Below are 26,851 nucleotides of genomic sequence, written 5' to 3'. Positions count from 1 at the left end.
GAGCAGGCCTGGGGGTCAGGAGTGGGGTAGCTGGCAGAGCCCAGCCCCCTGGAGACGGGGTTCCTCCCTAGGGCAGCTGCGGGAGGGGAGGGTGGCTCCAGCAAGGAACTGGAAGACCCAAGGCCCTGCCCCTCCTAACACACAACCTCCCCCTCGGGGCCCTTCTGGCTTCTCGTCCACCCCACGACCCCCAGCTTGGAGCTCTAAGCCCAAGGGTGTAAGGGAGACCAGAGCCGTGGGGCGGCCGCACACTCACACACGGCGTCTGGCCGGTTGGTCTGGGCGGGCAGGGCTCTGGTTCCGGGCCCTGGACTGTCATGGTTCCCAAGGGGTTCTGCTGCTTGGAGCCCACGAAGGTTAATTACTGGGGAGGAGGCGTGAGCAGCCCTTCTGGCTGGGGGGTCGGGGGGCAGAGTCTTTGGCTACCGGCAATCCCAGCATTTCTCCTGATGTTTCATACTGGGAGCCAGGTTACCCTGTGGGTGGAAACTGACCACACGGCCCATGGGTGCCAGAGGGCTCCCAGGGGTCCTTCTGTTGCCCCCGTGGGGTCCAGGGCCTCTGGGGACAGGAAGAGCTTTTCTGAGCCCAGCTTTCTACAGCGACGCCTACACCCTTGCCGTGTGCAGCTTGGTAAGCGGACTGAGCCAGCACGGGCGGTGAGAGGCCAAGGCCCCTCTGTGCAGCCCTGGGCTGACACTAGGTCCTACCAGGGGCCTGGGGTCCACACGTGAGAGGGCCTCCTGGTCCTGCCCCAACCTGGCCAACGACAGGCAGCAGTGAGGGCTGGGTGGGAGGGGCCTGGGTTCTCAGGCACCGCCCCCCCCCCCCCCCCCCGGCTACCCCTCCCCACATCGCTCACGAGGCCTGGGGCCCGGGCCCCCTCTACCACCGCTCGAGGACCACAGCAGAAACTGAACAGAAAAGAGGAGGCTGTATTTTGCTTATCAACTGGTCACTCCACTGCTCAGGAAAGCACACGTCCGCTTGGAGCCAGGCCTAGAGCAGGTCGTAGAAGTAATCCAGGCCCTGGCCCAGCTCCCACATGGACACTCCGACGCCCAGCTCCCTGGCCAGCTCCAGCCGCACCTGCACAGACTGCAGGCCCCGGGAAGCGTCAGCCCCACCTCTCACCCCCTGGCAGCCCCCCACCCCGGCCGCCAGGGAGTAGCAGGTCAGGCCCCGAGCTGACCTCCGCTGCTCACCGAGGGTAAGGGTCACTGTGGGGGGAGGGGTGTGGTACCTGCGCCCCCACCCCCAGCACAAAGGCGGGCCCGTGAGTACCTTCAGAGTCGGGTAGAAGACGATGTGCCTCCCTCCGCGGCTTCTGCAAAAGGATGAGCCTTCTGCCTCTGCCCACCTCAGCTTCTCCCAACCCCACCCCACGTGGAAGTGCGGGGCCCTCCTCCCCGTCAGCAGAAGCCTCAGATCCTGCTGGAAACGCCGCCCCACGGGTCCGCTCCTTGGGCCGGATCAGCCCTCGGGGGCAGGGGTCGAGCGCAAGGCCCTGGGGCCCTTGGCCAGCCTGGGTGTGCACAGCCCTCACCTAGGGCCTCCTCCGGACACTCACTTCTTGTACTCGAAGAAGTGTTCTGCTGCCTGGCTGTCCCACACGATCCGGGGCCTGTGGTCCTTCAGCATCTGGATGTACCTGCAGGGAACCGGGCATAGGTGTGGGAGTCCTCGAGGCAGCCTGACACCGGGAGGGTCACGGTGGCTGAGGCTGTCACAGTCGGGCGAGGACCACACGTGTGCCCCGGACACACGTACAGGAACACAGGATGGGGCACGGGACACTGCCCCCCGTGAATGTGCACCAGGGGTGGGGGACGGTCAGAGACGCGACAGACGGCTCCGACCTCAGGAGCCTGTGAGCTCACTGCTCTGGGCTGTGCAGGTGGGAGAGAGACTGCACCAAGGGGCTGGGTGTCCTGACCAGGCCTCTTGCTGTGACATCTGCACCATGAGTGTCCAAGTGGACAGAGTGAGGGCACCTGCACTCAGGGTGTGGCCTCTGTAAGGTACACGGAGCAGACCAGGCACGCGACTGCCCTGAGCGCCACAGGAGGTGTGCGGGGCATTCAGGTCAAACCACAGGCCTCTGAGGAAGAGCGGGGCCTGGGGACAGTCCCCGGAGGTCCCCAGCCCAGCTCTCTGGGGCCAGCAGGCAGGGGCGGTGGTTTCCGTGCCCTTCCGGAGGCCAGGCTGCCCCAGCGTTGCCTTCCTTGCCGTGGACAGGGCTGCCTCACACCCACAGCAGTCCTTTCTGACTGCCAGGAGCCAGGGGCTTGAGACTGCGTCCCCCGGCCGCCTAGACGCATGCAGAGGACAGGTGACTTCCCAAGGTGCCGTGGGGCCAGGAGGGCCGGGCCTCCCAGTAGCGGGTTCGTGAGTGCCCCCTGGCAGACAAGTGCCGGACAGGAGGGGACGGGTACCTGCTGGCAAGGGGGGCGCCCTGCAAGTCCAACCACCCAACATTAGCAGATTACCCTTAATTAAAACAAGGTTCTCGGTTCGCTCACATTATTTGCAATTTTTGGTCTGAGGTCTCTGTGAGAATCCAGGACGTGCAGGGCAGAGCATGCAGGGCCAGACGGGAGGGTGTGTGTGGGGGGGTAAAGGACAGGGCATTTGACCCAGGCTGCCCCTGAGTCCCCAGGGTCCCAAGCCAGGGTAGTGGGCAGATGCTGCAGGATGGGCCCTGGCTGGGGGGTGGAGGGCACGGAGGCTGGGGTCGCTCCCCTCTAGGTGACATGATTGGGGGCACACAGGACCCCGTGCTCACCTTAGTGCAGCCCCAGGGACACAGAGAGGCCAGTGGGGAGCAAACCCTGGGGAGGGCACGGTTGGGCACAGACCAGAGCTGGGAGGGGAGGGTCTGAGAGGGAGAGGAGGCAAACGAGGAGGTGGGAGCCAGAGAGAGAAGCAAGAGGGGAAATACTTCAAAAGTGAGGGCGGCAGCATTTCCCCAAACTGACCCAAGTGAGCCCTCAGCCGCACACCGCACAGCTCTGGTTGCAAGAACCGCCCAGACCAGGCGAGCCCGCAGACAGAACGCAGACTGGGGTCGCTGGGGTGGGGGTGGGGGGTACTGCCAAGAGGGCCCAAGGGTGCTTTTTGGGGGAGGAAAGTGTGGAATTTGAGGTGCTGGCTGCACAATTTTGAGACAAACGCCCTGGCACCCCACCCTCTGAAACGGCGAGTTTATGGAGTGTGGAAACCACCCCCCCCCCCCCAAAAAAAGGTACCAGACCTAGCCTAAGGGTTCCAGGAACGTCAGGGAGAGAACATTCCTCACCAGGATGAGGACATTCCTGGGCCTTATGGGGGAGCGGGGGGGGGGGGGGGGGACAGGGACACCCATGGAGACCAACCAGCAGTGGCTCAGAGAAAGGGTCCGACGGAAATGGCAATGAGGGTGCACGTGTGTGGGACCACCACAGAGGGAGGGGGGTGCCTCCCACCCCAAAGGAAACTGGCATGTGGCTTCTCACCTTCACTGGTGGGACCTGAGGTCTCCCTGCACTCAATGCAGGAGCCCTGCCCCACAAGACCAGAGGCACAGGACAGGCTGGACCGAGTCTAAGCCACCCACTCGTGCCGGACCTGCCCACACCCCAGCCTCAGGAGGGGTCCCTGCCAGCCCAGACCCGACCTCCCATTGGCAAGGGGGCCTGATAAACACGCAGAGGGGGACCCATGTGCCCAGTGGCCTCTCCTTGTTACTGTTCCCACTGCCCACTGCCACCAGAGTCCCCCGAGCTGCCCCCGCCCCCACTGCCCCAGCAGCTATGTCACTGGGGCTGGGCCCTTGCTGCGTCTTCTCGGGCTAGATGTGGACAGGGTAGGGTCTCCCTGACGCAGGCCCGTGCCATGAGCCGCTCCTCTGTGGGTGACACGAGGACCCTCACCTGCAGGGCCCACCCACAGGCAGCAGGGCTCCTCCCCAGCTGCCTTTCACGGGCTAGGCCTGGAGGAAAACCTCCAAAGTGAGACAGGCCCACAGCAGAAGACCCCTGGGGAGCCGAGCAGGGACAAAGGCAACTCTAAAGCCAAGAAGGGCACACAAGGAGGCCAGGGCTGAGACACAAGACCAGGGTGCCTGGAGGCAGGACCTAGCAGAAGGAAAGGAAGACACAGACCAAGGCGCGAAGACAGAGAGAAGGCACAGAGCCACAGGAAGGCGGCCGTGAGAAGCCACCCAGGGAGGCCGCCGAAGGGAGACCGGGCACAGGACAGCGACACCCACGGAGCAGGCATCCCCACGAGGTTCCCCGACAGCTCCCTGCCCACGGGGCCTCACACAGACCTGCTGTCCTCAACTGGGGGGAGCTGGGTGCCCAGCACCGTCGTCTGGGGCTGGCAGGTCACAGGGACTGGCCTCGCTGGGAAGCATCCTTCCCCGAGCCCCTGGCACCCCGGCTCTCAAGGAGACTTCCAAGCATGACCCGCCCTTTCCGGACCCAGCTGGCTGTGCTCCAGCTGGGGATCCCCAGGCAGGGGCAGGAGATGGCCCAGCAGGGTGGGGATTGCTGGCCCCGAAGGTACATAACAGGGGCCCATGTGGATTGGTGCCGGGTATCTTGTGGGGCCAGGCTGGGCCTGCAAGGAAGCAGGACAGCCTCTCAGGAGAGGGGCTTTGCAGGCACGGGGACCCGCAGACCAGCACCTAAACTCGTGCTACCTCCTGGGGCGTTTCACAGCTGCCCAAACTCCCTGAAGTTAGGGAGTGAGCAGGCCATACGGAGGAGCCTGGACACGGTCAGGAAAAGGCCCACGTGTGGCCCAGGGATGGCCAACAGAGACTAGTGAGTCGGGAGGGAGGGAAACTCAGGATGTGAAGCAACAGCCACTGCAGACTGGGGCCCCCTGAGGTCCCTTTGGCGGGCACAGAACACTAGCCTGGCTGGCAGAGGCCGGGAGACCACACGCCGGGCCTGAGGGGGCTGGCCTCCTGCCCCACCACGGGGTCCTGGTTCTGTCTGAGGCCGAGCAGATGGTGAGGCGGCCGATCCCCCACTGCCCTGGAAGAGGCGGAGGACACCTGCCACAAAGGGCCAGGTCTCCGTGCCGGAGTGGCCAAGACAGGGAGGGCACATAATCCTGGAGCAGGCTGCAAGGGCTTCCGTCAGCGCCAAAGCTGGAGAGAGCCTGAGTGACCGTGGGGCTCACCGGCGGCCTACACCTGGCCCGATGTCACCTGCACGGGGAGCAGGGCCTGCCACAGCAGGTTCTGCAGGGGAGGGAAGGGGGGACTGGCCAGGGTGGCATCCTGGTGAACTGCATTTCTGGGGTGTTGCTCCTGAGCCCTCCCCTCCCCCCGCAAACAAAGGCATCAGTGTAGAGCCAGCTGAGCTCTTCCGCCTGGCTCGCTGGATCAGAGAGACGCGGCCCTGAGAGGGGCACGTGTGTCAGGCCTTCCTTCCCTGAAGGCCAGGAGGACTGCCCGGAAGAATCAGGCTGTGGCCAAAGGACCCCCACGGGGGCCCAAGGGGTGCTTCACTGTTGGCGTCCCTGTTGGTGTTGCAGGGGTCGGGGGCACTTGGGGGCAGGGGGGCCTCTGCCGGGTGTGGGGAGAAGGCTCACACCACATTGGGGCCAGCGTCCATCGCCCCATCTGGGTGTGTCCTCCGTTTGCACCAGGAGCTGCGGTCATTCTACGACATCCTTCCTGGACTGCAGCTCTCACCCTGGGACTGGCCTGTAGGGGAGGTGACCCCTCTCCAGGCTCGGCTCCCCTCTCCTGGAGGGGGTGCCCCTCCTGATCCCCCTCAGCCCTGCAAGTCCTCCACGGGGCCAGCTCCCTGTGACGTGAACCCCAGGGAAGGTGCTGCACCGGGAATCGTGCTCCGCTTGAGACCCCGCTTTGGCAAAGGTCTCCCATCGCTGAGTCTGGCCGCGTCGGGGGGCCTGTGGGGAGTGGCCTCGTGAGGGCTGCGTGCCTGCCCCTCCCCCACCTTGTCTGGGGCCGAGGCTCCCTCCTTAGAACAGCAGCTCTCTCTGCCCTGGGGAGCCTGTGCCCTGAGACCCTTTGACCCGCAGCCTGAGGTGGCCCGGGGGATAAGGAGAGTCCCAGGAGCCACCATCGGGATGGCAGAGTCTCTTGCCGGGTCTCAGGGCACCAAGCCTGGCCCCATTCCACAGCTCGGCAGGAAGGGGCCTGGGGTGGAGAAGAACACAGCCGGGTCCGTGCCGGGGACCCTGGGGCAGCCCTCCACTATGGCCCTCCCCGGAAGCAGACTCGACCCCCCTCCTCTGCTCCAAGTCCCCAGGCGAGGCAGCGCCTGGTGCCCGGAGGCTGTGGCACTGACCCTCTCTGCTTGCCACAGGCCTCTCACTTCTGTGAGGCCCCTTAGCCCCTCTCTGTGGGGCAAACCCACCAGGTAGGGCCTGTGAGGTGTGTAAGCCGTGGCCCTGCTGAGCGGGAGCTGGGGGCTGGAGCTGCTGTCTGCTCGCGGGATCCTGGGAGGCGAGGCAGGGGAGGGGGGTGAGCGCTCACACCCCTGGACCGCGTATGCGGGGTTAACAAGCCTGACACTCCACCTGCCATTGTGCTGCAGGGCCAAAGTTTAGTGAGTAAACAGTGACTCTCCACCCTTCAGGTGGGGACAGAGATGAACAGTGTCCCCCAGATTCCTATGTTGGGGTCCTGACCCCCAGCACCCCAGAATATGACTGCACATGAAGATGGAGACTTTACGTAGGTGACTGAGGTAATACGGGGTCATCGGGGTGGGCCCTGATCCCAGGTGACGGGAATCTTTAGGAGAAGTGGGGATCAGGACACAGACACGAGCAGAGGTTTGACCTCGTGAGGACACTGGGAGAGGACAGCCATCCACACCCAAGGAGAGAGGCCTCTGGAGGCCCCGGCCCGGCCCACGCCTGGACCTGGGGCTCCGGCCTCCAGGACTGGGGGACGGTGACCATCTGAGGTTCAAGCCCCACGTGTGGTGTGCGCACGGCAGCACAGGTGGCTGAGCGGCACCTCAAGGCTAAGTCCCCTGCCCCCCACAGGCCTGGGCCAGCGGAGCCGGAGGCTGGAGCAGAGGCGGGTGGGGGCGTGGGGGCCCTGCATGATGCCTCCCTCAGCAGCAGGGGGTTCATCCTCCTACCCCTGGCTGACCGGTCGGCAGCTCCCTGGAATCCTGGGGCCCGGTGCTGGGAGCCCGAGCTCTGGATGGGGCTCTGCCCACTGCCTCCTTGGGCCAGGCACCCGGTCAAGGCTGTGGGGAAGAGCGGAGACACCAGCAATGCTTCTGGAATTTTCTCAGCAATCCCACGTCAGAGAAGTGCATTAGGGGACCCGGCCAGAAGGACAGATAGACAGGAAACAGGGAGCTCTCAGGGAGGGGTGGCCGGGTGCCGAGAAGCCCACTCTGCTGCTGGGAGATGGGGCAACGCCCCGGTGATTGGCCAGGCACCACAGCAGCCCTCCTGGAGCCGGGGAGCTGCTCCTCGGCCTTCTCTCCCCAGTTCCTGCCATTCACGCCACATCCACGCCGCGTCCACGCCACTTCCCAAGGCCCTTCTCGGCAGAGAGGGGCAGATCCAGGTTTAGGGACGCAGAATGTGGCCAATGCCAGGGGCCAGGACAGGGGTGGGCAGCACAGACCCCAGTACCAGCTGTGTACCCAGAGGACACGGTCCTGGCAGGGTGACCACTTCCGAGCATGGCCGATCTCGGGGTTCGTGGAAGGGCAGTGGAGGGACAGCTGAGGTGAGGGGGTGGCTTTGGGCCCTCATGGGCACTGTTCCTTGTCCTGGAGGCCCAGCCCACAGAGCAGGAGGGGCCTAGAGGAAACAGAAGCCCCCCCAGCCCGCTGGGCAAGTGACTGGGAGCAGCCCCTTCAAGCCCACGAGTGCAGTCAAGGGCCAACCAGGCAGCCCCCGTCCCTCCACCGAGGCACAGCGACAGGAGCAGCCACGGACGGCAGCCCACCCCCTGCCCCCCGCACCACCTTGGCTGACATGCCGTGTGCCTGATGGTGGCAGCCCAACTGGTGACCCACAGAGACCCCCCCTGCAAGGACAGCAGGCTGCAACAGGCGTGCACCCAGGTCACAGCGTCTGGACCCGCTCTCCGTGGCCGGCTCACACGGTTCCCAGGCACCCGAACAAAGATTGAGAAGATTCAGCGCCAAGGCGCCCAGCGCCCAACAAGGCAAAATTCACAATGTCTGGCGTCCCACCTAGGGGCCCCAGTCTGCAGAGCTCGGGCCAGTCGGGAGCCTGGGAAGGAGAGCCACCAGCTGAGCAGACCCAGGACGGGCCCGCCTCGGAGTGCGACTGTCACAGCCCGGCCCACACGTGCGAAGTGCAGGACACGCGCAAGAGAAAACCCAGTGCGAACTTCTGGATGTGACGGGGAAGCACAGGCTGCAACGCCACGGAAGGCGCGACAGAGACACCAGTCAGCGCCCCTGACAAGGCCGACAAACATCCCACAAAAAGGAAAACAAAACGAGCATCGGGGGCAGGAGACAAATCAAGTGACCTCACACATGCTTGAGGGCCCGAAAAAGAAGACAAAGGGACAGAAAAAAAAGTTTGAAGAAACCAGCCAAAAATTTTCCAAATTTCACGAAAAGTACAAATACACAGGTCCCAAAAGCTCAATGAAAACCAAGTACAAAACACATAAAACCCCAGGAAGGCGCGTGCTAATCAAATCCCACCGGGCGATGGGGGAGGGGGGGTCTCACTGGACAGGACAGCCTAGAACCACACCCCTAGCATCAGTATCTTCCAGAAAACCAACGCAAAACAAAGCTGAAAAGAATTCGATACCAGCCAGGGCACCTGGGTGGCAGTCAGTTAAGCATCTGACTCTTAATTTCGGCTCAGGTTATGGGTTGGAGCCCTCCGTCGGGCTCTGTGCTGACACCGCGGGGCCTGCTTGGGACTCTTTCTCTACCCCTCCCCTGCTCACGCCCTCTCTTTCTCTCAAAATAAATGCAGTTAAAAAGAAAAACAAAAAACACCATGAAGAAAAACAACTTTGGTACCAACGGACTCGAAAGGCAAGAGACCTCGGGGGCTGTCGGGCAGGAGACGACGCCAAGTGCATGAGCGAGCGCCTCTCAGGCCAGGCCCACGTGCCCCTCGCTGTCGGGAGGTGGTCTGCGTGCCCACGGACGGGGGGTGATCTCAAGGCGGGGGTCCCAGCTACGGTGCTGGGATGGGGCCCCCAAACCAACAGGCTCAGAGGCTCCGCCTACAGGCACCAGGCGTGTGGGGTCAGACTGCCCCCTTAGAGAAGGGCCTTCTCCCTTGCTCTAAGCCACCACCTCCAGGAGACACACACACCCACTGGAATGAGGGCCAGGGGCGCAGGACAGCACCGGAGGTCACCCACGTAGTGGGGAGCCCTGGGCTCACCTGGCTCCGACGACAGGCTCACGGGCATCCCTGGAGGCTGCATAGTCCATGCCGTAGAGGTTGAGCCCCAGGAGGATCTTGCTCCGCCACTTGGACTTGGGGTCCAGGACCTGGACGCAGGCTCGAACCCAAGACAATGGTGCGTTGGGACCGGGCCTGCAGGGGTGAGAGGGGAGCGGGATTCAGCAGCAGGCAGAGGTGTCAGGCAGGGGCAGGATGGGAAGGAGGGTAGCAGACAGCAGGCCTCCCACAGTGGCCTCCAGCTGGACCCATGCCGGCATTTGCTACGCCCGGAGCCTCCACGGGGGACAGAAACGGCAGTGGGCAGCACCGTGACATGTCTGCACCCGAGGCTCCCTTCGAGGCAGTGACCCCCGCCCACGGGAGCAACTTCTTGGCGATAAGGCGGGTCCAGTGCCAGCGGCCACTGTGCTGGCACAGAGGGACAACCCAGGATGGTGGTCCCATGAGGGCTGCCCACTGCCCACTCGCACAGGCCCCCAAAACATGAAGGCTGCCCAATGCAGGGGCAATTGTGGGCTTCGGGTCCTCTGTGACCCTGGAGCCAAGAGCTGACGGCGGCACGGCCCCAAGCACGCTGGCAGGAAGCCAGGCCTTGTCCCTCTGAGTGTCCAGCGTCCAGGCCCCAGAGGAGGCAAGCACCTCTGCGCCAAGCCATGGAGCTCACGGGGTCCCTTGGTGCCCACACTCACTGCTGCGCTGTGGGGTAGTCATAGGTCATAAGGCTGAAGCCATCCAGCACGGGGGCCAGCTGCTCGAACTCCTTGTGAGTGAACATGCCCAGCTGGTCAGTCCTGCAGAGAGAAGCATGGCTGCCACTGCCCACCTCTCACAGCCCAGCTGACACCTGAGTCCAACTGAGGACAGAGCCAGCTGCCTTGGGCGGGGGGGGGGGGGGGGGGGGGGGGGGGGGGGGGGGGGGAGAGAAGGGAGAGCTCCCAGACCATGATGCTTCCACCCTATACCCTGGGAGGGGGGCAGTCACTTTCCCTGCAAGGTAACTTGTCACTCAGTTATAGGACAGCGCCCACAGCGGTCAGGGCCACATTCCCAGAGCAGGGGTGGGACGGGAAGGTCAGCAGGTCGAGCCCAATGTCGAAGGTCAAGCAAAGGCTCATTTCTCCCTCTGTCCCCGCCCTCCCTGCCACGCATCCAAGGGTGCCACGAGATCAGCCCAGCTCCGGGACAGCCCCATTCCCACCGGTGGGCGTGGGTGCCCCAGGTAAGCCGAGAGCCCAGGTGGTCCATCGTCTAGCCCACGGCTGTGCCCGCAGCAATGCTGGAGACTGCAGCATCCCCAGGAGGGCTCTCCACCTGAGACAGGACCCCCCCTTCTCAGCCTGCACCCCCAAAACCCTGGTCAAGCGTGTCTGCAGGGACCTCAGTGATGGTCATCCCTTCCACAGGACCCTGTCTCAAGGCCGCCCCACTCCAGCCCAGAGCAAAGCTTCTCCAGCTGCCTTTGGGGGGAGCAGCTAGGACGCCGGGCCCAGGCCCCCCAGAGACACGGGGCACCTGCAGGACCTGAAGAGAAGCAGAGCCAGCGGACGATGGCCTCACAGTCCCGACTCTGATGAGCACCAGACACAAAGGGGCACCCTGGGATGCACCTGGAGGCAAATACTTTGCTGGGCAACAACAGCCATGCTCCCCAATGGCCACACTTGGGACAGGCCTCCGAAGTGGACCAGAAGATGCCAGGCCCCAGCAAAAAGAAGACAGGCCACGGGCAGCCATGTGAATATATCGTGCACCCTTCGGGCCTTGGCCCGGAGCACCACAAGAACAGTGGGCGCATCAGCTTTAGGAAAACGCTTCCCATTTCAAAGGCTCACCTGTCTCGAGGTAGGACATTCACTTAAGGACCCATGGACACCTAGGTCCTGCCATTTCTGGATTCAGTGGTTCAGGAGGGAAAGCAGGGCTGTGGGCTGCTGTAGCATGGTCCAGCAGGGGGTGCACCCCTTAGGCCCGTGTCGCAGTTGCTGCAGTACCCAAGGGGCTTCTGGGGGGCCTGGCACCTTCCCTGCTCCACTGGGAGAGGGGACCCACCCAGGTGTGCAGGGAAGGCCAGCTTGCGGCAGGACCCAGGCGGGCATGAGGCCCAGAGAAATGAGCTGGGAGAAGGCCCCACCAAACCCGCTTTCGTGCCCGCCACTGCTTGGAGCAGACACTCCTGACAGCCACGGGGGACAGGGAGCTACGGGTTTTCAATACTCCGCCCCGAGAAGTGCACAGTTTAGGGAGGACTGCCGAGGTCTAGGGCAGACAGGACTCCTTGAGCCTCTCCTCCTTTGCTAATTCCAGTGGCCGCCCTGTTAGGGGTGGTTTCTAGAAGCTTCATGGAGTCCATCCCACAGTCTGCCCTCCCCTGTGCCCACCATACCCTTCCTGGGTTACCTAGCTCTTCTGGGCTGGTCCTCCATATGGTCGCCTGCCACAAGCTGGACTCCCACACCCTCCTGGGACGGCCCTGGTCTGCAGACGCTTGTTCCCAAATCACTCTCTTCCCAGCGCGGGCATTCCTCCTTTCTGGAAGGCTGGGCAGCCACACAGGCCCCTTCAGGCTGAGACCCCACAGCTGCCAGCAACGAGGCAGGAGGGCAATGCAGATGAGGGGTGGGCCCAGCAAACCTCGTGCGGCCCTGGCCTCCCTCTCCGGGCTGCCAGATGGCGGACATGCAGTGCGCCTCTAGACGGTTTCTCCTGGACACTGACATCGCTGGTCCGGATGGGGGGTGGCCCACTGTCCCAACTGGGGGTCTATCTTCTGCTCGAGCTTCTTCCTGGCAGCTCCCTTCTGTGTGCCTCTAGGGCCTGGTCCCTCCCGCAGGACTCCCAACCCTCTGTCCCTCATTCCCTCCCGCTTCACCCCCATGTGGTGGACACCTCCCTCCTTCATCACCCTGACTGGCTGCCATGTCGGGGGCTGAGCCCCATTGCTGCGGTCACCCCCACCTCTCATGGGGCCAACTGGTCTCTTCTCCAGAAAGGGTCCTGCCCTATCTCCCCAGTTCTCAAACCCCCCACGGCCCTGCGCAAGTAGCTTGACCCTCCACCTCCCTCCCCTGCTGGTATCTTCCCCCAGACACCACGAATCAGCCACCTACCAGCGGTCAACCTCAAGTCCTCCCCCTGACCAGCCCTCCCCAGGCTGACCCTCCCTGGGGTCGGTGCAGGCTCTGTGAATGGCCACTGGCTCCTGCCACCAGCCACGCTGCCCAGCCCCTGAACACCAGCCACAGAGCTGCCCCCATAGTAGCCCTGATGGGGCACCTAACTGGTGACGTGTGGAAGGCGGGGTCACCGTCCACATTCTTGCTGTTGGAGCACGCACGCCTGCCCCCCCACGGGCCCGGTCACCCAGCCCCTGCCTGCCTCTCGCCTACTCAGCCCTGTGGCTCCTCCTCCTCCACCCGGAGCTGGTGTCTCCACCTGCACGTGAGGCTGACGAAAAGTTCCAGAGTACCAGGTCTGCTGGAGGCAAGGCTGTGACCTTGAGGGCAGGGCTCAAGGTCAACGTGGCTACCTGAGCCAACAGTCCCAGACATGGCCCACAGCAGGAGAAAGGCACCGCAGACTCCCTCCGGGAGCTGCTGTTCTGTGGGCTGCAGCCAGTCCTCTGCCGAGAATGCCAAGAGGCACCGGGCTTGTCCGTTAGGGCGGCCATCTGCGAGCGGGTGGGGTAAACGCCAACAAGACGGATGAGCTCCTGCGGGGCACCGCCAGCCGGAGCCTCGGGGGGAAAAGGCTGGGCTGGTTCACAGCTGGGACAGCACAGCCCGTGAGCCCATCAGCGCCTAGAGCCCCCCACCCTCATTGCTGACCACACTGGCCACGGTCCCTCCCTCTGGACAGCCCCCCTCAGCCGCCACTGTCCTCTCACGGTGGCTGCAGGATGAGGGGCCGGTCACGTACTTTCTGCCTAGGTGCCAGGAGCCCAGGTAAGGTGAGAGTAAGATGCCTGGGCACAGAGGGCACCAGCGGGAAAGCCAGGCCCAGGGGTGGCCCCTCAGGGTACTCCAGCCCCTTTACCTTCCCACAGTCCAGCACACCCTCTGAGACCCTGCCCCACACATGCGCCAGACACTGCCAGGCTCTGGGGAGGGGTGGGGGGGTAGGGGCGCCGCAGGACTGGGTAGCACCTGCTCTTAGCCTAAGATGCCCCCGGCCTCTAGGAGCTTACCTTCGCCGACAGCACCTCCTGCACCCATCCCGCAGATGGCTCCTGAGCCCAGAGGACAACAGGGTCTCCATCCGGCCAAGTACCTCCCACCCCCAACCGCCCACAGAAACTGGGAGACCCAGGAAACGGGCACCAAGCACCTACAGCCATGCCCACAGGCCCTAGAGTCTGCCACTCGGCCTCCCCAGGGCACGAGCTCCTCTTCCAGCCCCAGGTCCAGCTCCAACCTCAGAGTCCCAAGAGCCCATCCCGGGGCCGCCCCATGACACACGTGCACCCCCCACATATTCACAAACACGCACACACACTCTGCGCGTGGGAGGAAGGACAGACAGGTGGGGCTCTGGCTGGGCTCCCTCCTGGGCTGAGCACTACCCTCCCTGCTCCGTGAGGGAGATGCCGGCCTGTGGGACCCTCCCCACCCACAGTGGGGCCTGGGGACACAGGTGTGAACCCCACTCCCACTGCAGCCCACCCTGATGGACCAAGGACCCCGAAAGTGTCGGGGGGAAATTCAGATGGCAGGCTGACGCCCAGGAAATGCAAAGGGCGCGGGGTACCACAGCCCTAAACCACGTGCCCAGGCCTCGGGTGGCATGCGCTGGCTGCCAGGGGGCATGAAGGCCAGGCAGGCCTGCCCCCAGGGAACATCTGTCTCAGTTGCTGGAGCGACCCGCAGACTCCGGACGAGCGTCAACTGGCACTTCCGTGAGCCCGTCAGCCTGTGAACCACGGCGGGACGTCACAGGCCCCAGAGGCCCACCCGTGCTGCTCCCGCTCAACAGCTGGGTGGGCCAGCTGCTTCCTTCCAGGGCAGCAGGTGGGAGCCCAGTGGGTACCTGTGGGCTGAAGGGCTGGGCTGGCAAAGGCCAGACAGAGGCCCCTGTTGGTCCCGCCTGGGCCTTTGTGGTCTCCTCCCCAACAAGGCCCTGCCATTTGACTCTGGGTCTGCCCTCAGTCCTCACCATAGATCTGGAGCCTCTCTGGTGCCCAGCACTGGGTAATACCCTGGGCAGACGGGCCATGGTCCCAACAACTAGGGCCTGGGCGGCTCCGCCTCCCTGTTCCCTAGGTTCCAGAAGGGTCGCCCTATTGGGCTGGGAAGGGGGAACAGTCAGGCTTTGGGAAGGTGCTGTGACCACAGCCCTGACCTCCCAAGGGCACAGCAGGTGTGGACTCGTCCTAAAGCTCTACACTGTGGCAAGACCACACCTGATGATGGGAGTATCTATAAGATGCAGCCCCTCAAATTCAGGAACTTCCAGCACCTTCCAACATTTGGGGAAAGGGTAGTGCGTGCCCAGGGGGTTGACCTGGGTCCCCGGCCACAGCGAACATGGCACTTACCCGGGAGTGACGGCCGGTGGGATGACCAGGATGGCCAACAGCCGGGCCTGGTGCAGGGCTTCAGCCAGGTGGGTGAGCATGTGGATGAGGCCCCTGCAAAGAACCAGGAGATCAAGAACAGGAAGTCAAGGGGTTTGACCCAGACCCGCTACAGGGCAGGAGCCCCGTCATGGGCACCTTCTGCCCTGGAGGTATGGGCTCCAGAGGCCCTGTGCACTTCACACACTCGAGCACCAGGGCAGCCCAGCAGGCCCCGTGGGGGTCACCTTCCACCCGAAGCGGGCTGATCCCTGGCCTTCCCTGCCCGGGATCACCCTGAGAATGACATGGGGAACAAAGGGCTGTCTGGGCAGCACCCCATCACATCTCCCAGACATACCGTCTGGCCAGGGGGTGACCTGCTGGTGGCTGGGTCAGCCCAGGCCTTCAAACACTCAGGACCAGAACAGTGAGGGAAGCGCCACCAACCAGGTCTTGTGCTGAGGGGGGAGCCCAGCCCCCTCACGTGGCCACCCTCAGCCTGGAAGACACAGCCGACTGTCCCAGGCAGGGATGCGCCTCCAGTCCTGGGACACACAGGAGGAGCACCTGTGGGTAGGTGTCATGTGGCACTCTCCACTTGTGTCTGGACGTGTCTCAGCAGGGAGTGGGCCACCAGATGGGGGACAGGGAGGGAGGCAGTGCCATGGGCTCCTCTGGCCCCTGGAGTCACAGCAGGGATGCCCAGTGGAACGGAGACGAGCACAGCTCCAAGCATCACGTGGAAGCGTCTGTCAGGCACCCCAGTCCCCCTCATGCCACCGACAGGTTCTAGGGTGGCCCCATGCTCTGGGCGTTCACTCTGGCCTGGCCCTGCCAACACTGTGAGAGCACAGCGAGCCCTCCCCCCAGAGGGTCCGGGGCACTCGCACTTTCACCGGCCCCCCGTGTGGCCAGGGCATGGCGCCCAGTGCCCGCCTCCAGGCCCCACCAGCATGGCCCCGGTGGTCTTGACGGGAACGGGTGGTCACTGACTGCCAGACCGGGCTCAGTGGGAGTGATCCCTGCTACCATGGTGACTCTCCCAGAAGGAGGCAACTTGGGCTGTGGTCAGGCTCATCCCCGGGGAGCACATGCTTCCATCAGCTCTGCCAACAGCTGTCACATTGAAGCACAATCACTGTCACTTGCTCTCCTGGCTTTCTGGATGGCCCCGGGGCTGCGTCTTTGCGGGACGGAAAGGATGGTCTCGTGCCTCTGGGGCAGCACCCACCAACTGGGAACCTACGGTCACCCCTGTGCCGGGGAACAGGCCTGCCACACCCTGGGTATGGCCTGGGACCTGGCCACTCACGAGGTCTGGGCATCATCCCTGCCTGCTCTACTGGCTCAGGTCACTTGCTCCTCCCCACAGGACTTCTGTGGGACACGGGTGTCACGGAGCTGCTCTGCCACTGTCCCCATCATACACAGGCCATGTGCCCCAGAGCATCTGCCACAACGGCCTTTCCAGGCTGACCTTTGCAGAAGGAAACAGTGCCCTTGGACGCCTAGTCAGAAGCCCCAATGAGGGTGACAGGTGGGGACAGCCTCGTGAAATGTTCCCATCATGCCTCGCCACAGCCAGGCCCATTCCATCCTGGGAGACGGCTCCCAGGTAGCAACGTGCCCACAGCCATCTGCCAGACTGGCTCCTCTCTGCCCTACTCCACCTGGCCCCCTGCCTGCCCCTGCCAACCGCCCCCTCATCACATGCCTGCTACATCCTGGCTGTGGCTCAGGTAAACCCCCGCCCCGTGCTGCGAGCCCAGGCAGAATGCAGCTGTCTTGTGAGAAGCTGAATCAGAAGGTGATGGAAGGTCACCTTGGTAGGGCCTCTGCCCTGCAAAGATCACAACAGATCCTTGGGAGGAGAGGTGTGTTGTGGGGGGGGGGGGGGGGCATCTGCCAACAGCCAGAGCCCCTGATACGCTGGCCCTGTGCCAGCTCCTGATAAACACAGCAAGGCACTCGACTCAGCTCTTGTCGTCTCCATGCATCGTCCTGCACAAACTGGGCCTCAGGGCCCTCCCAGGGCTAGGGGCTTGCACCCAAGTGGGGTGGGAGTCACAGCTGCCCGGACAGGCCCGCCGCTGCAAAGCTGGGCAGGGAGCCCCAGACACAGGCCAGAGCCAACAACACGCCCTCCCTCTGCACGTGGAGACCAGAGACCGGCTTGGGGACACCATCTCTAGTGGGCAGAGAAGGGACTGCGGCCGCAGGACAGGAGGGGGGACGCCTTGCGGGGAGCCCTAGCCCAGTGTTCGCTGCTGGGGAAGCAAGGGCGGGGGGGCTCAGGCTTTGAGCTGGGACTCCTTCAGGCGGGGAAGTGGGGGGAGGCCGCTTTCGGAACTGCCGGTGGCCGGATGCCAGCCTCTGCCACCCCCAGCACCACGTAGGCCTCCCCACCGCTCTGCCCCCACATCCCCGACACAGGCAGGCAGTGGCTGCCGCAGGAGACACTGCACCACTCCCGGGTCACTCGGGTGCCCCTGTGAGGCGCGCAGGCAGTGTCTGTGGGCCTGGGCGGCTGGCTTTCCTCCCGGATGACTCCGCCGCCCGGCCGACCGCTTCTCCTTGTCCCCAGGAAGGCTTTGCGGTGCTCAGCAGAGGCGTGTGGGCTGGTGTCCAAGCCTGACACTGGTGTCACCGCCCAGGCCCCCATCTTCCCATAGGGTACTCTTGGGTGACGTCGATCACGTGGCCTTTACCACCCACACAGGCGTCCAGGCCCTCAGAGCAGCACGGTCAGAGCCAGATGCTGGCCCCTGGCTGTTCTTGAGGTGCTGTCCCCGTCCCCCTACGATGGCCCTCCCTCAGTCCTCCCTCCAGGACACTCGGGGGCCAGGAGAGCACAGAGCCCACTCACGTGTGCTTTTGGCTCAGCAGCTGGCTCCAGACCTCCACCACGAAGCCGTCAAAGTGCTGGCTCTGAAAAGGCACAGGGCAGGTGAATGCGGGTCCGATGACGCTGGTGGGGACGGGTGGGAAGGCAACGCGGAGCCAGCCACCAGTACGCATGCAGTGAGGTCACGGCAGGCCCAGAAGCCCCCCTTAGAAGGAGGCAATGTGGGGGTCCCCATAGGAGCCAGGAGCAGAGGGGCCAGGTGCTCACGCGTCTTGTCCCCTCACAGGCCTCCCCCCCAACCCCAACCCTGGGGACCTGAAGAACCAGCAGGGCGGGCGCCCTCCCAGGAGGGCAGCTGGCCGTCACCCGAGGGAAGCCTTCCTGGCCCAGGCGAAGACCAGGGCAGCAGGCCTCACCCCAGGGGACGTCTGTGGTCAAGGCGAAGACCAGGGCAGCCGGCCTCACCTTGGCCACCTGGACGATGGTCTTGCCCAGCTCCTCTACCTCGTCCTCGCTGTCCAAGACACTCCCAAAGTCCTCGTGAGTCCAGTCCTCGAATAGGAGTCGGGGCACTTGGGGGACAGACCCGCACACAGATGGTGACCCTTCTGTGCTTGGCCCTGCCCCCAGGGCAACCCTTGGCCATCAGAGCAGAGTGAGCACACAGCTAGGCACCCACAAGGCCTGGTGGGGGGCGGGGGGGGCGGTAGGCGGTACTGACCTCTTCCCCCTCACACCCCACGTCTCCGAGTGCCCGGACCCCCAGCTCCTTCAGCAAGTCGCTGCCTGGCTCTTGCTGTACCGTCTCCCCACCGGAACCTCCCCCACCCCTGCCACGGCTCCTCCTCCTCGGCCATCACCTGCTCCTTTGCTCCAATGCCCACACCCTGCTAGCCCCATCTGCACTCTGGGAACACCCTGGCCAGCTGCATGCTCCAGGACGGGTGGGGCTGATGTCATTCTGTCTAGTCCTGCCAGGGACACACACGGTGTGTAGCTGAAGGGCCGGGAGCCCCGCCAACCCAGGCCCACCAGACTTACCTATACGTAAGCCCTTGGCCTGTTTCCTGACTGCCCGCATCCACCCTGTGGGACGGGGAGAGGACAGTCGGTGCAGGGACACAGCCCCTTGCCCGCACGAAGACCCAGCCCACCCCCAAGGAAGAAAACGCCGGGCCCCATGCGACGGGGGTGCAGAAAGGCAGAACCAGGAGAGAATCTGCAGGTCCAGCCCCCTCCTCCTCCCACTCCTGCCCCCCCCTTCCCCCTCTCCTCCCTACGTAGAGCAGTCAGGACGGGTCAGACCCCTGGGCCACTAGGGGGGACATCGTGGCATCGGCCCCATCTGGGGAAAAGTGGCCTCCAAGGGGGCTGGGACTGTTTCTCGGAGCTGAGGGGTGCCCGAGGGCCCAGTCCCAGTGCTACCCAGTGTGTCCTTGGGCACTGCCCTCCAGCATCGAAGAGAGGCTTCGGGGCTCAGATCTCCACAAGTAGCTAACGCACCCTCTCTCCAAACCCGAGAGGGGGACAGTTAAGGGAACTTGGCTGCCGTGGCTGTCGAGACAGCCCAGACTGTCCCAGACGCCTCCTCCCTGGACCGGTGTACAAACTGCCGAGGGGAGCAAGGTTCTGGCTGATGCCAGACAGTCGTGACACTGACACACACACTCAGCTCCACACGCACTTCCAGACACGCAGAATCACATCCTCGTGCCCACACACACGGACGGGCACTCACACCCTTGTGGGCCCTCAGGACGAGCACAGATGGGCAGCAACGTGAGAACCTTGGTCCACGTCGTGAAGGCCTGTGACTTCGAACATCTCCCGACCACGCCGCTTAAGCTGCAGCCACACGGGCGAGATCTGCGTGAATTTGCCCCCGAAGACCTTTGCAACATCATAGCCGTGGCTGTTCCACTGGCAGAAAATGGAGAACAGGTGAACAGGCTTGCGGCTGGGGACAGAGGGCCCTTGAGACACCTCTGCAATGGGACACCACGGAACCGCCTGTGCTGTGCAGGACAAGTCCCAGAAAACCCTCGGCATGACTCTCACTTCTTCGGGAGGCCTCTCTCCCGCTGCACCTGCACGGCGGTAGCCCAGGGAGGTGAGGACAAAGACCCCAGTGGCCGCCTTGCCCTCGGGACCTCCCCATCCACCCCAGGGCCTGGCTTACTGGAGTGACGTAGCCCAGGACGTCCCCAGCAAAGTGCCTCTCCCGGGCCTTAGATGAGCAGTAGCTACGATGCTCCAGAACCACATCCTCAGCCCTAAGGTCCGTCACCACCAGACCCCGGTCTTGGACCGGCTTCTCTGAAAACTGGGTCTGAAACAAAAGCGACAGGAGGTGGTGGTCAGGGTCTGTCGTCAGGCAGGACATGGGGCCCTGAGCAGCAGCAACGGTCTTCTCCCGAGCCAGGCACCACGTCCTGGGGTCAACATGGTGCCGCTGACCAGAGCCCACCGGACAGGCCCACCCTTGGAGGCTCACTCTCCCATCCCAGAAAAATGGCGCAAAGGCACAGTGCATCTCATGTCCGATCCGTTCGACCGCTGTGAACATCACAGAACTGTGCAAGGCAAGACGAGAGAGTGCAGGCATGGGAAAAAGCAGAGGATGGGTGAGGGCTGAAATTTGGGCCGGTGGGGGAGGTGGGCAAACCCTCAGCCCCAGCACCAGAAGCCGCTCGCTCCCTCCCAGGCCATCCGGCCAGAACCCCTGGCAGTGCTGGCCAGCTGCCAAGAAGGCCAAGGCCCCAGCATCCTGGCTCACAGACCGCCGCATCACAGAGGCCTTGGCGCATGGCTCCCGTGGGCAGGAAGAAGGCACGGAGGGCCAGCCCCTAACCACGCTTACCTTCTCCAGCAGTGTCTTCGAGGCGGCCTTCTTGGCATCTGACTTTGACAGAGTAGTATGAACAGAGCTGCAGGCCAGAGCAAGCCAGAGTGTGCTGAGGAGAGCCCTCATGGTGGCAGTGTCACAGTGCAGTCCAATCTCGGGGCCCAGGGGGCTGCAGAGAGAGCAGACCACATGACCACCAGCAGTGGGGTGTCCCCTCTGTCAAATGGAGCATCCGACGGGGCCTGGGTCCTCGTGGCACTGGGCCAGGCACTGGCCTCAGGGCAGAGCCCTACCCTGGGGCAGCCCCAGTGGCCTACCCAGCTTCCAGCACTGCTGCGCCCTTGTTCCTCTCAGGTGCCCCAGAAAGGGGCCTCCCCACTGCTAGTCAGCCTTCCCCATCGCCTCAGCCATCTAGGAAAATGGTGACTGCCCTCCACCAACCCAAAGAAATTGGGCTACTGGAAGGTTTAAGCGTAAAATAAGAACCACAGAAAGGACTAGAAGAAAATATGTAACTCGGGGCGGAGAAGGCTTTTCCAAGTGTATCCGCAATGATGGAGGTTAGGAAAGAAAATGCCAACAGAATTCATTATGTCAAAATGTGACACTTTCAGAGCACCTGGGTGGCTCAGTCAGTTGGGCGTCTGATTCTTGATCTCAGTTCAGGTCATGATCTCACAGTCAGTTTGTGAGTTCAAGCCCTGCATCAGGCTCTGTGCCGACAGTGTGGAGCCTGCTTGGAATTCTGTCTCTCCTTCTCTCTGCCCCTTCCTCCACTTGCACTCTCTTTTTTCAAAATAAATGGATGAATTTTAAGGAAAAAAAAAAGTGACACTTTCATTTAGGAAACAAAAAAGAAATTTAAAGCAATAAACCAGAAAAAAAAATTAAAATATACTTCACTACACATTTCTACCCATTATCTACCCGTAACAAACAAAGAGCTCTTATAAGTCAACGACACTCCAATAAACACCCCATTATAAAAGGAAAACGAAGAGATACATTCATATGTCCTAAGGCACAAAAACCCCTAACTCTATAATACGCAGGTACCTCATACATACATCCTATCGTAAAGACACCCTGTAAAAAGGAATACCCTGGAATAGAAATACTCTAATACAGATGTCCTGTAATAAAAACCCCATAATATAGAAGTACCCCATATTATACATATCCCAAAATACAAAAATACCCTGTACTACAGAGATGCCTTATAATAGACAAGACACCCCGCAACACCCAGAGATTCCCTGTAGTAAGTACACTAAATACTCTGTAATACGCAGAGGTGCCCTGTAATACAGAGATACCCTGACAGATCCAGAGGTGCCCTGTAATATATGGAGATACTCTGTAATACCCAGTGGTGCCCTGTAATACCCAGAAATACCTTGTAATTCTCAGAGGTGCCCTGTAATACCCAGAGATGTCTTGTAATACCCAGAGGTGCCCTGTAATACAGAGATACCCTGACAGATCCAGAGGTGCCCTGTAATATATGGAGATACTCTGCAATACCCAGAGGTACTTTGTAATACCCAGAGGTGCCCTGTAATACCCAGAGATACCTTGTAATTCTCAGAGATGCCCTGTAATACCTAGAGGTGCCCTGTAATATGCAGAGGTGTCCTGTAATACCCAGAGGTGCCTTGTAATACCGAGGTACCCTGTAATACACAGAGGTGCCCTGTAATACCCAGAGATACCTTGTAATTCTCAGAGGTGCCCTGTAATACCCAGAGGTGCCCCGTAATACAGAGATACCCTGACAGATCCAGAGGTGCCCTGTAATATACGGAGATACTCTGTAATACCCAGAGATACTTTGTAACACCCAGAGGTGCCCTGTAATACCCAGAGATACCTTGTAATTCTCAGAGATGCCCTGTAATACCCAGAGGTGCTCTGTAATATGCAGAGGTGCCCTGTAATACCCAGAGGTGCCCTGTAGTACCTAGAGATGCCCTGCAATACGCAGAGATACCCTGTAATACAGAGGTGCCCTAAGCCTGAGAAACAGCACCTCAGCTTCACCAGCAATCAAGGGAACAGACACTCAGTGTCGGGGAGGCCTAAAGAGAATGAAGCTAATGGCGTAACCTGGGCAGCAGCAATTCCCCCAAGCTATTCCTGGGAATTCAAGTTGCAAAAATCTTTTTGGATGACAATCTGGTTGCAAATACACTTTCCAACATGTGTTTCCTGTTACAAATTACACTTTGAGGGACTTCCCCACTTATGTGAAAAATGCACGAGAAGGTTCACTGCCACTCTGTTTAAACGGTAACACACATTTCCCTACACGAGAATACCGACAGACGCTGTGAGGCTTGCAATGCACTGTTGGTGCAAATGCTACAAAATGTAAACACACACACACACACACACACCACAATCCCATCTTTACTGAAAAATTCCTGTGTATGGGGTGCCTGGGTGGCTCAGCCCATTAAACATCTGACAATTTTGGCTCAGGTCATGATCTCATGGCGCTGGGATCGAGTTCCACATCGGGCTCTGCACCTCTCTCAAAAATAAGGTTACGTACACACCATACAGAAAGTACGAAAGGGGGCGCTAGAAAGTAAGTGAGCAGGCTATTCGGACCGCTGATCATTCTGATTTTGGCGTCAGCTGCTACTTTTTGGCTTTCCTGCACTGGACTTTCAGGAGCTGTGCAGTTCATTTTTAGGTTCTGCCCCCACTCCCAGCCCCCGCAATTCTACGTCATGGCAGTGGAGTACCGGGCGGGCCCAGACTGGCTGGGGTCTTTCCTGAGGCTTTAAGGTGTGCAGGTGTGAGGTGTGCTGGTTGACAGACAGCCCCTTCCAGACCAGCTAAGGAGCCACTTGGTGGCAGAGCCAGAGGAGACCCAGCAGGTCCTGGGGAACCAGCCCAGCTTCCTGCCCAGCAGGCAGGCACGTGGCCTCTCCCTCTGACTATGGGCATCCCTGGGGTCACCAGAGCTCTAGCCAGGCAGGGCGTGCCCTGTCAGGAGCTGGCAAAGTCAGGCCCTCTGCAGCACTCACCCCTTGATCCCCTCCACCCGTTGACCTCCTGGCCAGGAGCCTGTTTCTACCCCTCCAAAGCCCTCCTCCCTGCTTCACAGAGCAGCACAGCAGCACGACTTTGGGCTGTCACTTCCCTGGGCAGGTTTCTACACTGCGGCACCTGATACACCTACAGCATACCTGCGTGGGGCCACCTGGGGCGGCCTGGGGTGAGGAGCCCTGGAGGTCCCTCCCCACGAGGCAGGGAGGCACAGACAGCTGGCCCAAGGGCTTCGCAGGACAGAAGGGACAAAGCCGTGCAGAGGTGCAACAGGGGCAGCTCTGAAGGGGCTATGGGGAGGGAGACAAAGACCAGGTCAGACTGTCATCCTCTGCCCCCTCCCCACCCCTCCCCAGCAGCCCCTCTGCTGGGTGACTTTGTGGTATCAGAATCATCAAGGACAACAGCTCCTGCCGCCCTCCCTTCTGGTGACAACAGCTAGGACTTGGGCTCCCTCAGTCACAGCAGGCGCGGGTGGACAATACTGATCCGGTCAGGCTGAGACTACGGCCGCCAAGCTAGGAGGGGCTGGGGTTAGGAAGCCCAGCCACCATGAGGCCAGAAAGGCACCTGAACCAATGTGCTTCCAGAACACAGGCCTTGCACAAGGGGCTGCAGAGCTGGGGTGGGTTCTACGCATGCAGGGACGCCTGTACCTGCTGGCTGAGCCACAGGGAGTGGGGGGGAGGCCCCCATTTTTGGCCCCAGCCCCTCCGGGTCTGCTCCATGACCTCAGGCTCCTTCTCAGCTCCAGGATAGAGGTCTGGGTCGCTGAGGATGGAAGGGGATGAGAAACCAAGCGGGAGGGTGGTCCTCAAGCAATCCACAGTGGCCCAGGGTGTGCCCCAGCGGCCTTCTCGCCCTCTGTCTACGGACTGCCACCCCGCCTGCTGCCCACCCACCCAGAGACCCTTCGGCCAGTGACTTGCCCGGCCCCTGACCTGAGGAAAGGGTGGAGATGGGGCCAGTCTGGGGAAGGACGACGGACCCCCGCCAGCCTCTGTGCACAGTGGAGGGGGAAGTGGAAAGGGAGCCACGCTGAGCTCAAGGCCTGAACTGGCACTGCCACACCATCCTGGAGGCAATGCGAGCAGGCTGCTCACGAGCGCTGGGGACACAGCGTGAGCTACCGTGACACGTGGGGGGCTCAAGCGGCAGCAACACCTGGCTCCCTGCTGTGCAGCGTGGGCCCGGCCACCCTACCCCACGCCTGTGCCCCCTCGCGTCGGTGTTTCTTCCGCACACATCAATGATCTCTGGGAGGCGCGGGTCCCGCAGGGTGCGGTGCGCAGCGACCCCTTCATGTCTGGGTGGCCCACAGGGCCCTTGGGAGGCAGGGGTCTCAGATCTGCGCTAACAACCGACAGCGCCACTATTCCAGGGGCTCCGAGCTCTGGGAGGACCGTCAGCAGCGTGTTGACCAAAGGACGGCGAGTCACAGCAGTGACTTTCAGGTGGTTTTTGAGACCCAGGGTAAGAGTCGGCCGCGGCCTGGAGCACGTGTGCACCAGGGGAAGCCGCTCATCAGAGCTAACCCTGCTCCGTGGCGCACGCACAATCCCTCTATTTCGTTTTTAAGAAACGGAGATTTAGGGGCGCCTGGGTGGCTCAGTCAGTCACGTGTCCGACACTTGATCTCGGCTCACGTCGTGGTCTCAGGGTTCACGAGATCGAGCCCCGCGGCGAGCTCTGCGCTGACAGCGTGGAACGTGGTTGGGATTCTCTCTCTGCCCCTCCCCCTGCTTGTGCTCGGTCTCTCTCAGAATAAACAAACATGAAAAAAAAAATTGATTTTACCATCAAGTTGCTCTCACTATTCAGTGGTGTGCAGTTTGAGAACCGCGGACTGGTGGTGCCCCGGGGGCGTGACCTACACGTGGCCGGACCAGGAGCCAACTTGCTGGCTTACAGAGTGCTGCTGTTCCCCTGGGCAGGTCACGGCCACACCAGCCGTGGAGCCAACCGCATTCCTGGGCGAGGGCGAGCACGCTCTGGGGAGCGAAGGCTGCGGTGGGACGACCACAGCCCTGGTGACATCTATTGACATCTATGGACCACGTGCTCCGCGTCGGGCTCTGGGACACAGGAACTGGAGTTCATGGCGCTCAGAGATGAAGAGTACGTGGCGCGTGGCCACCGTGCCTCCCTAACTCAACAGAGCTACGGACACAGGATGCCACCCGTGGCTCGAGGTCCAGTGCTGCCACCAGCCCACCGTAGCCGGCTCTGTGGGAAGCGAGGGGCCACGAGCCACCTCCTGCGTGGAAAGTCTACAGCTTTCAAGACACCGGGCTGAGCGAAGAGGGGTCCAGCCAAGTGCGCCCCAGCCCAACCCGCACAGGGACATCTGGCCCGCGCTCCGGGGACGGGGCAGCCGCCACCCTCGGTGTCCCCCACCTCACCCACACCGAGCGTGCTGGTCACACTCGCTGCCTCCAACTCGGGCCCTTACTCTCACGCCCTCGTGCCCAAATCTCACACTTCCACTCGCTCACACACCCGCTCACACCTGCCGTCTCACTCCCGCCCCACACTCACGCCCCTCCACCCGCTCACACCTGCTCTCACCCCCCCACACACCCACTCCTCACACTCGCACCCGCTCTCACACCCATCCACACGCTCACTCCCGCCCCTCACACCTATCCCCCCACACCCACCTCTCACACCCGCGCTCCCCCGCGCCCCCCGCCCGCACGCGCCCCCGGCGCGCCCACTTCGCGGCGCGGAACTGAGGCCGTGCGAGGAGGAGGAGCGGGCGCCGAGACGCGGGGCGCGGACGCCACCCCAGCCGGCCGCCGCGGGGCTCACCTTCATGTCCCGGAGGCCGGCCGGACCACCCTCGCGCGCGGACGGAAATCGCTCGCAGGCGCCGCCGGAAGTCCCGCCCCAGGACGCTGGCGCGTCGCCGCCGCGCACGGCACGCTGGGCCGGGGGCGGGGCCGAAGCCGGAGGCGGGGTCAAGGTAGGGGACTGGGGTACAGGCGGCTGCTGGGGCCGGGGACCCGGGACCCCGGGTCGGGGCAGGGGGCGGGGTAGGGGTAAGGGCCGGGGCCTAGGGCAGGAGTAGGGGCGGGGCCCGGGTAGCGGCCAAAGCAGGGGGTCGAGGTAGGGGATGGGGCCCGGGCCGGGGCAGGAGCCGTGGCGG

At 62.6% G+C, this 26,851-nt stretch overlaps 1 protein-coding gene across 4 annotated transcripts; it reads right to left on the bottom strand.

The window, feature by feature from the left end:
- Positions 1-915: 915 nt before the first annotated feature.
- Positions 916-26,591, bottom strand: CHID1 (chitinase domain containing 1). Of its 4 annotated transcripts, XM_042958615.1 has the most exons (15): positions 26,515-26,562; positions 24,360-24,474; positions 23,844-23,993; positions 20,662-20,815; positions 19,981-20,130; positions 19,589-19,721; positions 18,843-18,887; positions 18,267-18,373; positions 17,823-17,884; positions 14,936-15,028; positions 10,095-10,196; positions 9,382-9,537; positions 1,571-1,651; positions 1,285-1,327; positions 916-1,098 (listed from the first exon to the last, which is right to left on the bottom strand). In XM_042958615.1, the coding sequence occupies exons 4-15, from the start codon at positions 20,770-20,772 to the stop codon at positions 1,000-1,002; spliced, it is 1,182 nt and encodes a 393-aa protein (XP_042814549.1). In that variant the 5' UTR covers positions 20,773-20,815; positions 23,844-23,993; positions 24,360-24,474; positions 26,515-26,562; the 3' UTR covers positions 916-999. The 4 variants fall into 4 exon arrangements, 3 of the variants coding, with proteins under 3 accessions (XP_042814549.1, XP_042814548.1, XP_015398477.2); XM_042958614.1 differs by lacking the exons at positions 23,844-23,993; positions 24,360-24,474 and having other exon boundaries at positions 26,515-26,591; XR_006208399.1 differs by lacking the exons at positions 23,844-23,993; positions 24,360-24,474 and having other exon boundaries at positions 1,061-1,098; positions 1,547-1,651; positions 26,515-26,591.
- Between the last annotated feature and the right edge of the window lie 260 nt (positions 26,592-26,851).

Source organism: Panthera tigris, chromosome D1, assembly GCF_018350195.1.
Source record: "Panthera tigris isolate Pti1 chromosome D1, P.tigris_Pti1_mat1.1, whole genome shotgun sequence".
Taxonomy (NCBI): domain Eukaryota; kingdom Metazoa; phylum Chordata; class Mammalia; order Carnivora; family Felidae; genus Panthera; species Panthera tigris.
Note: the sequence above shows the minus strand (reverse complement) of the source record. Positions and strands in the feature narration are given on the sequence as shown.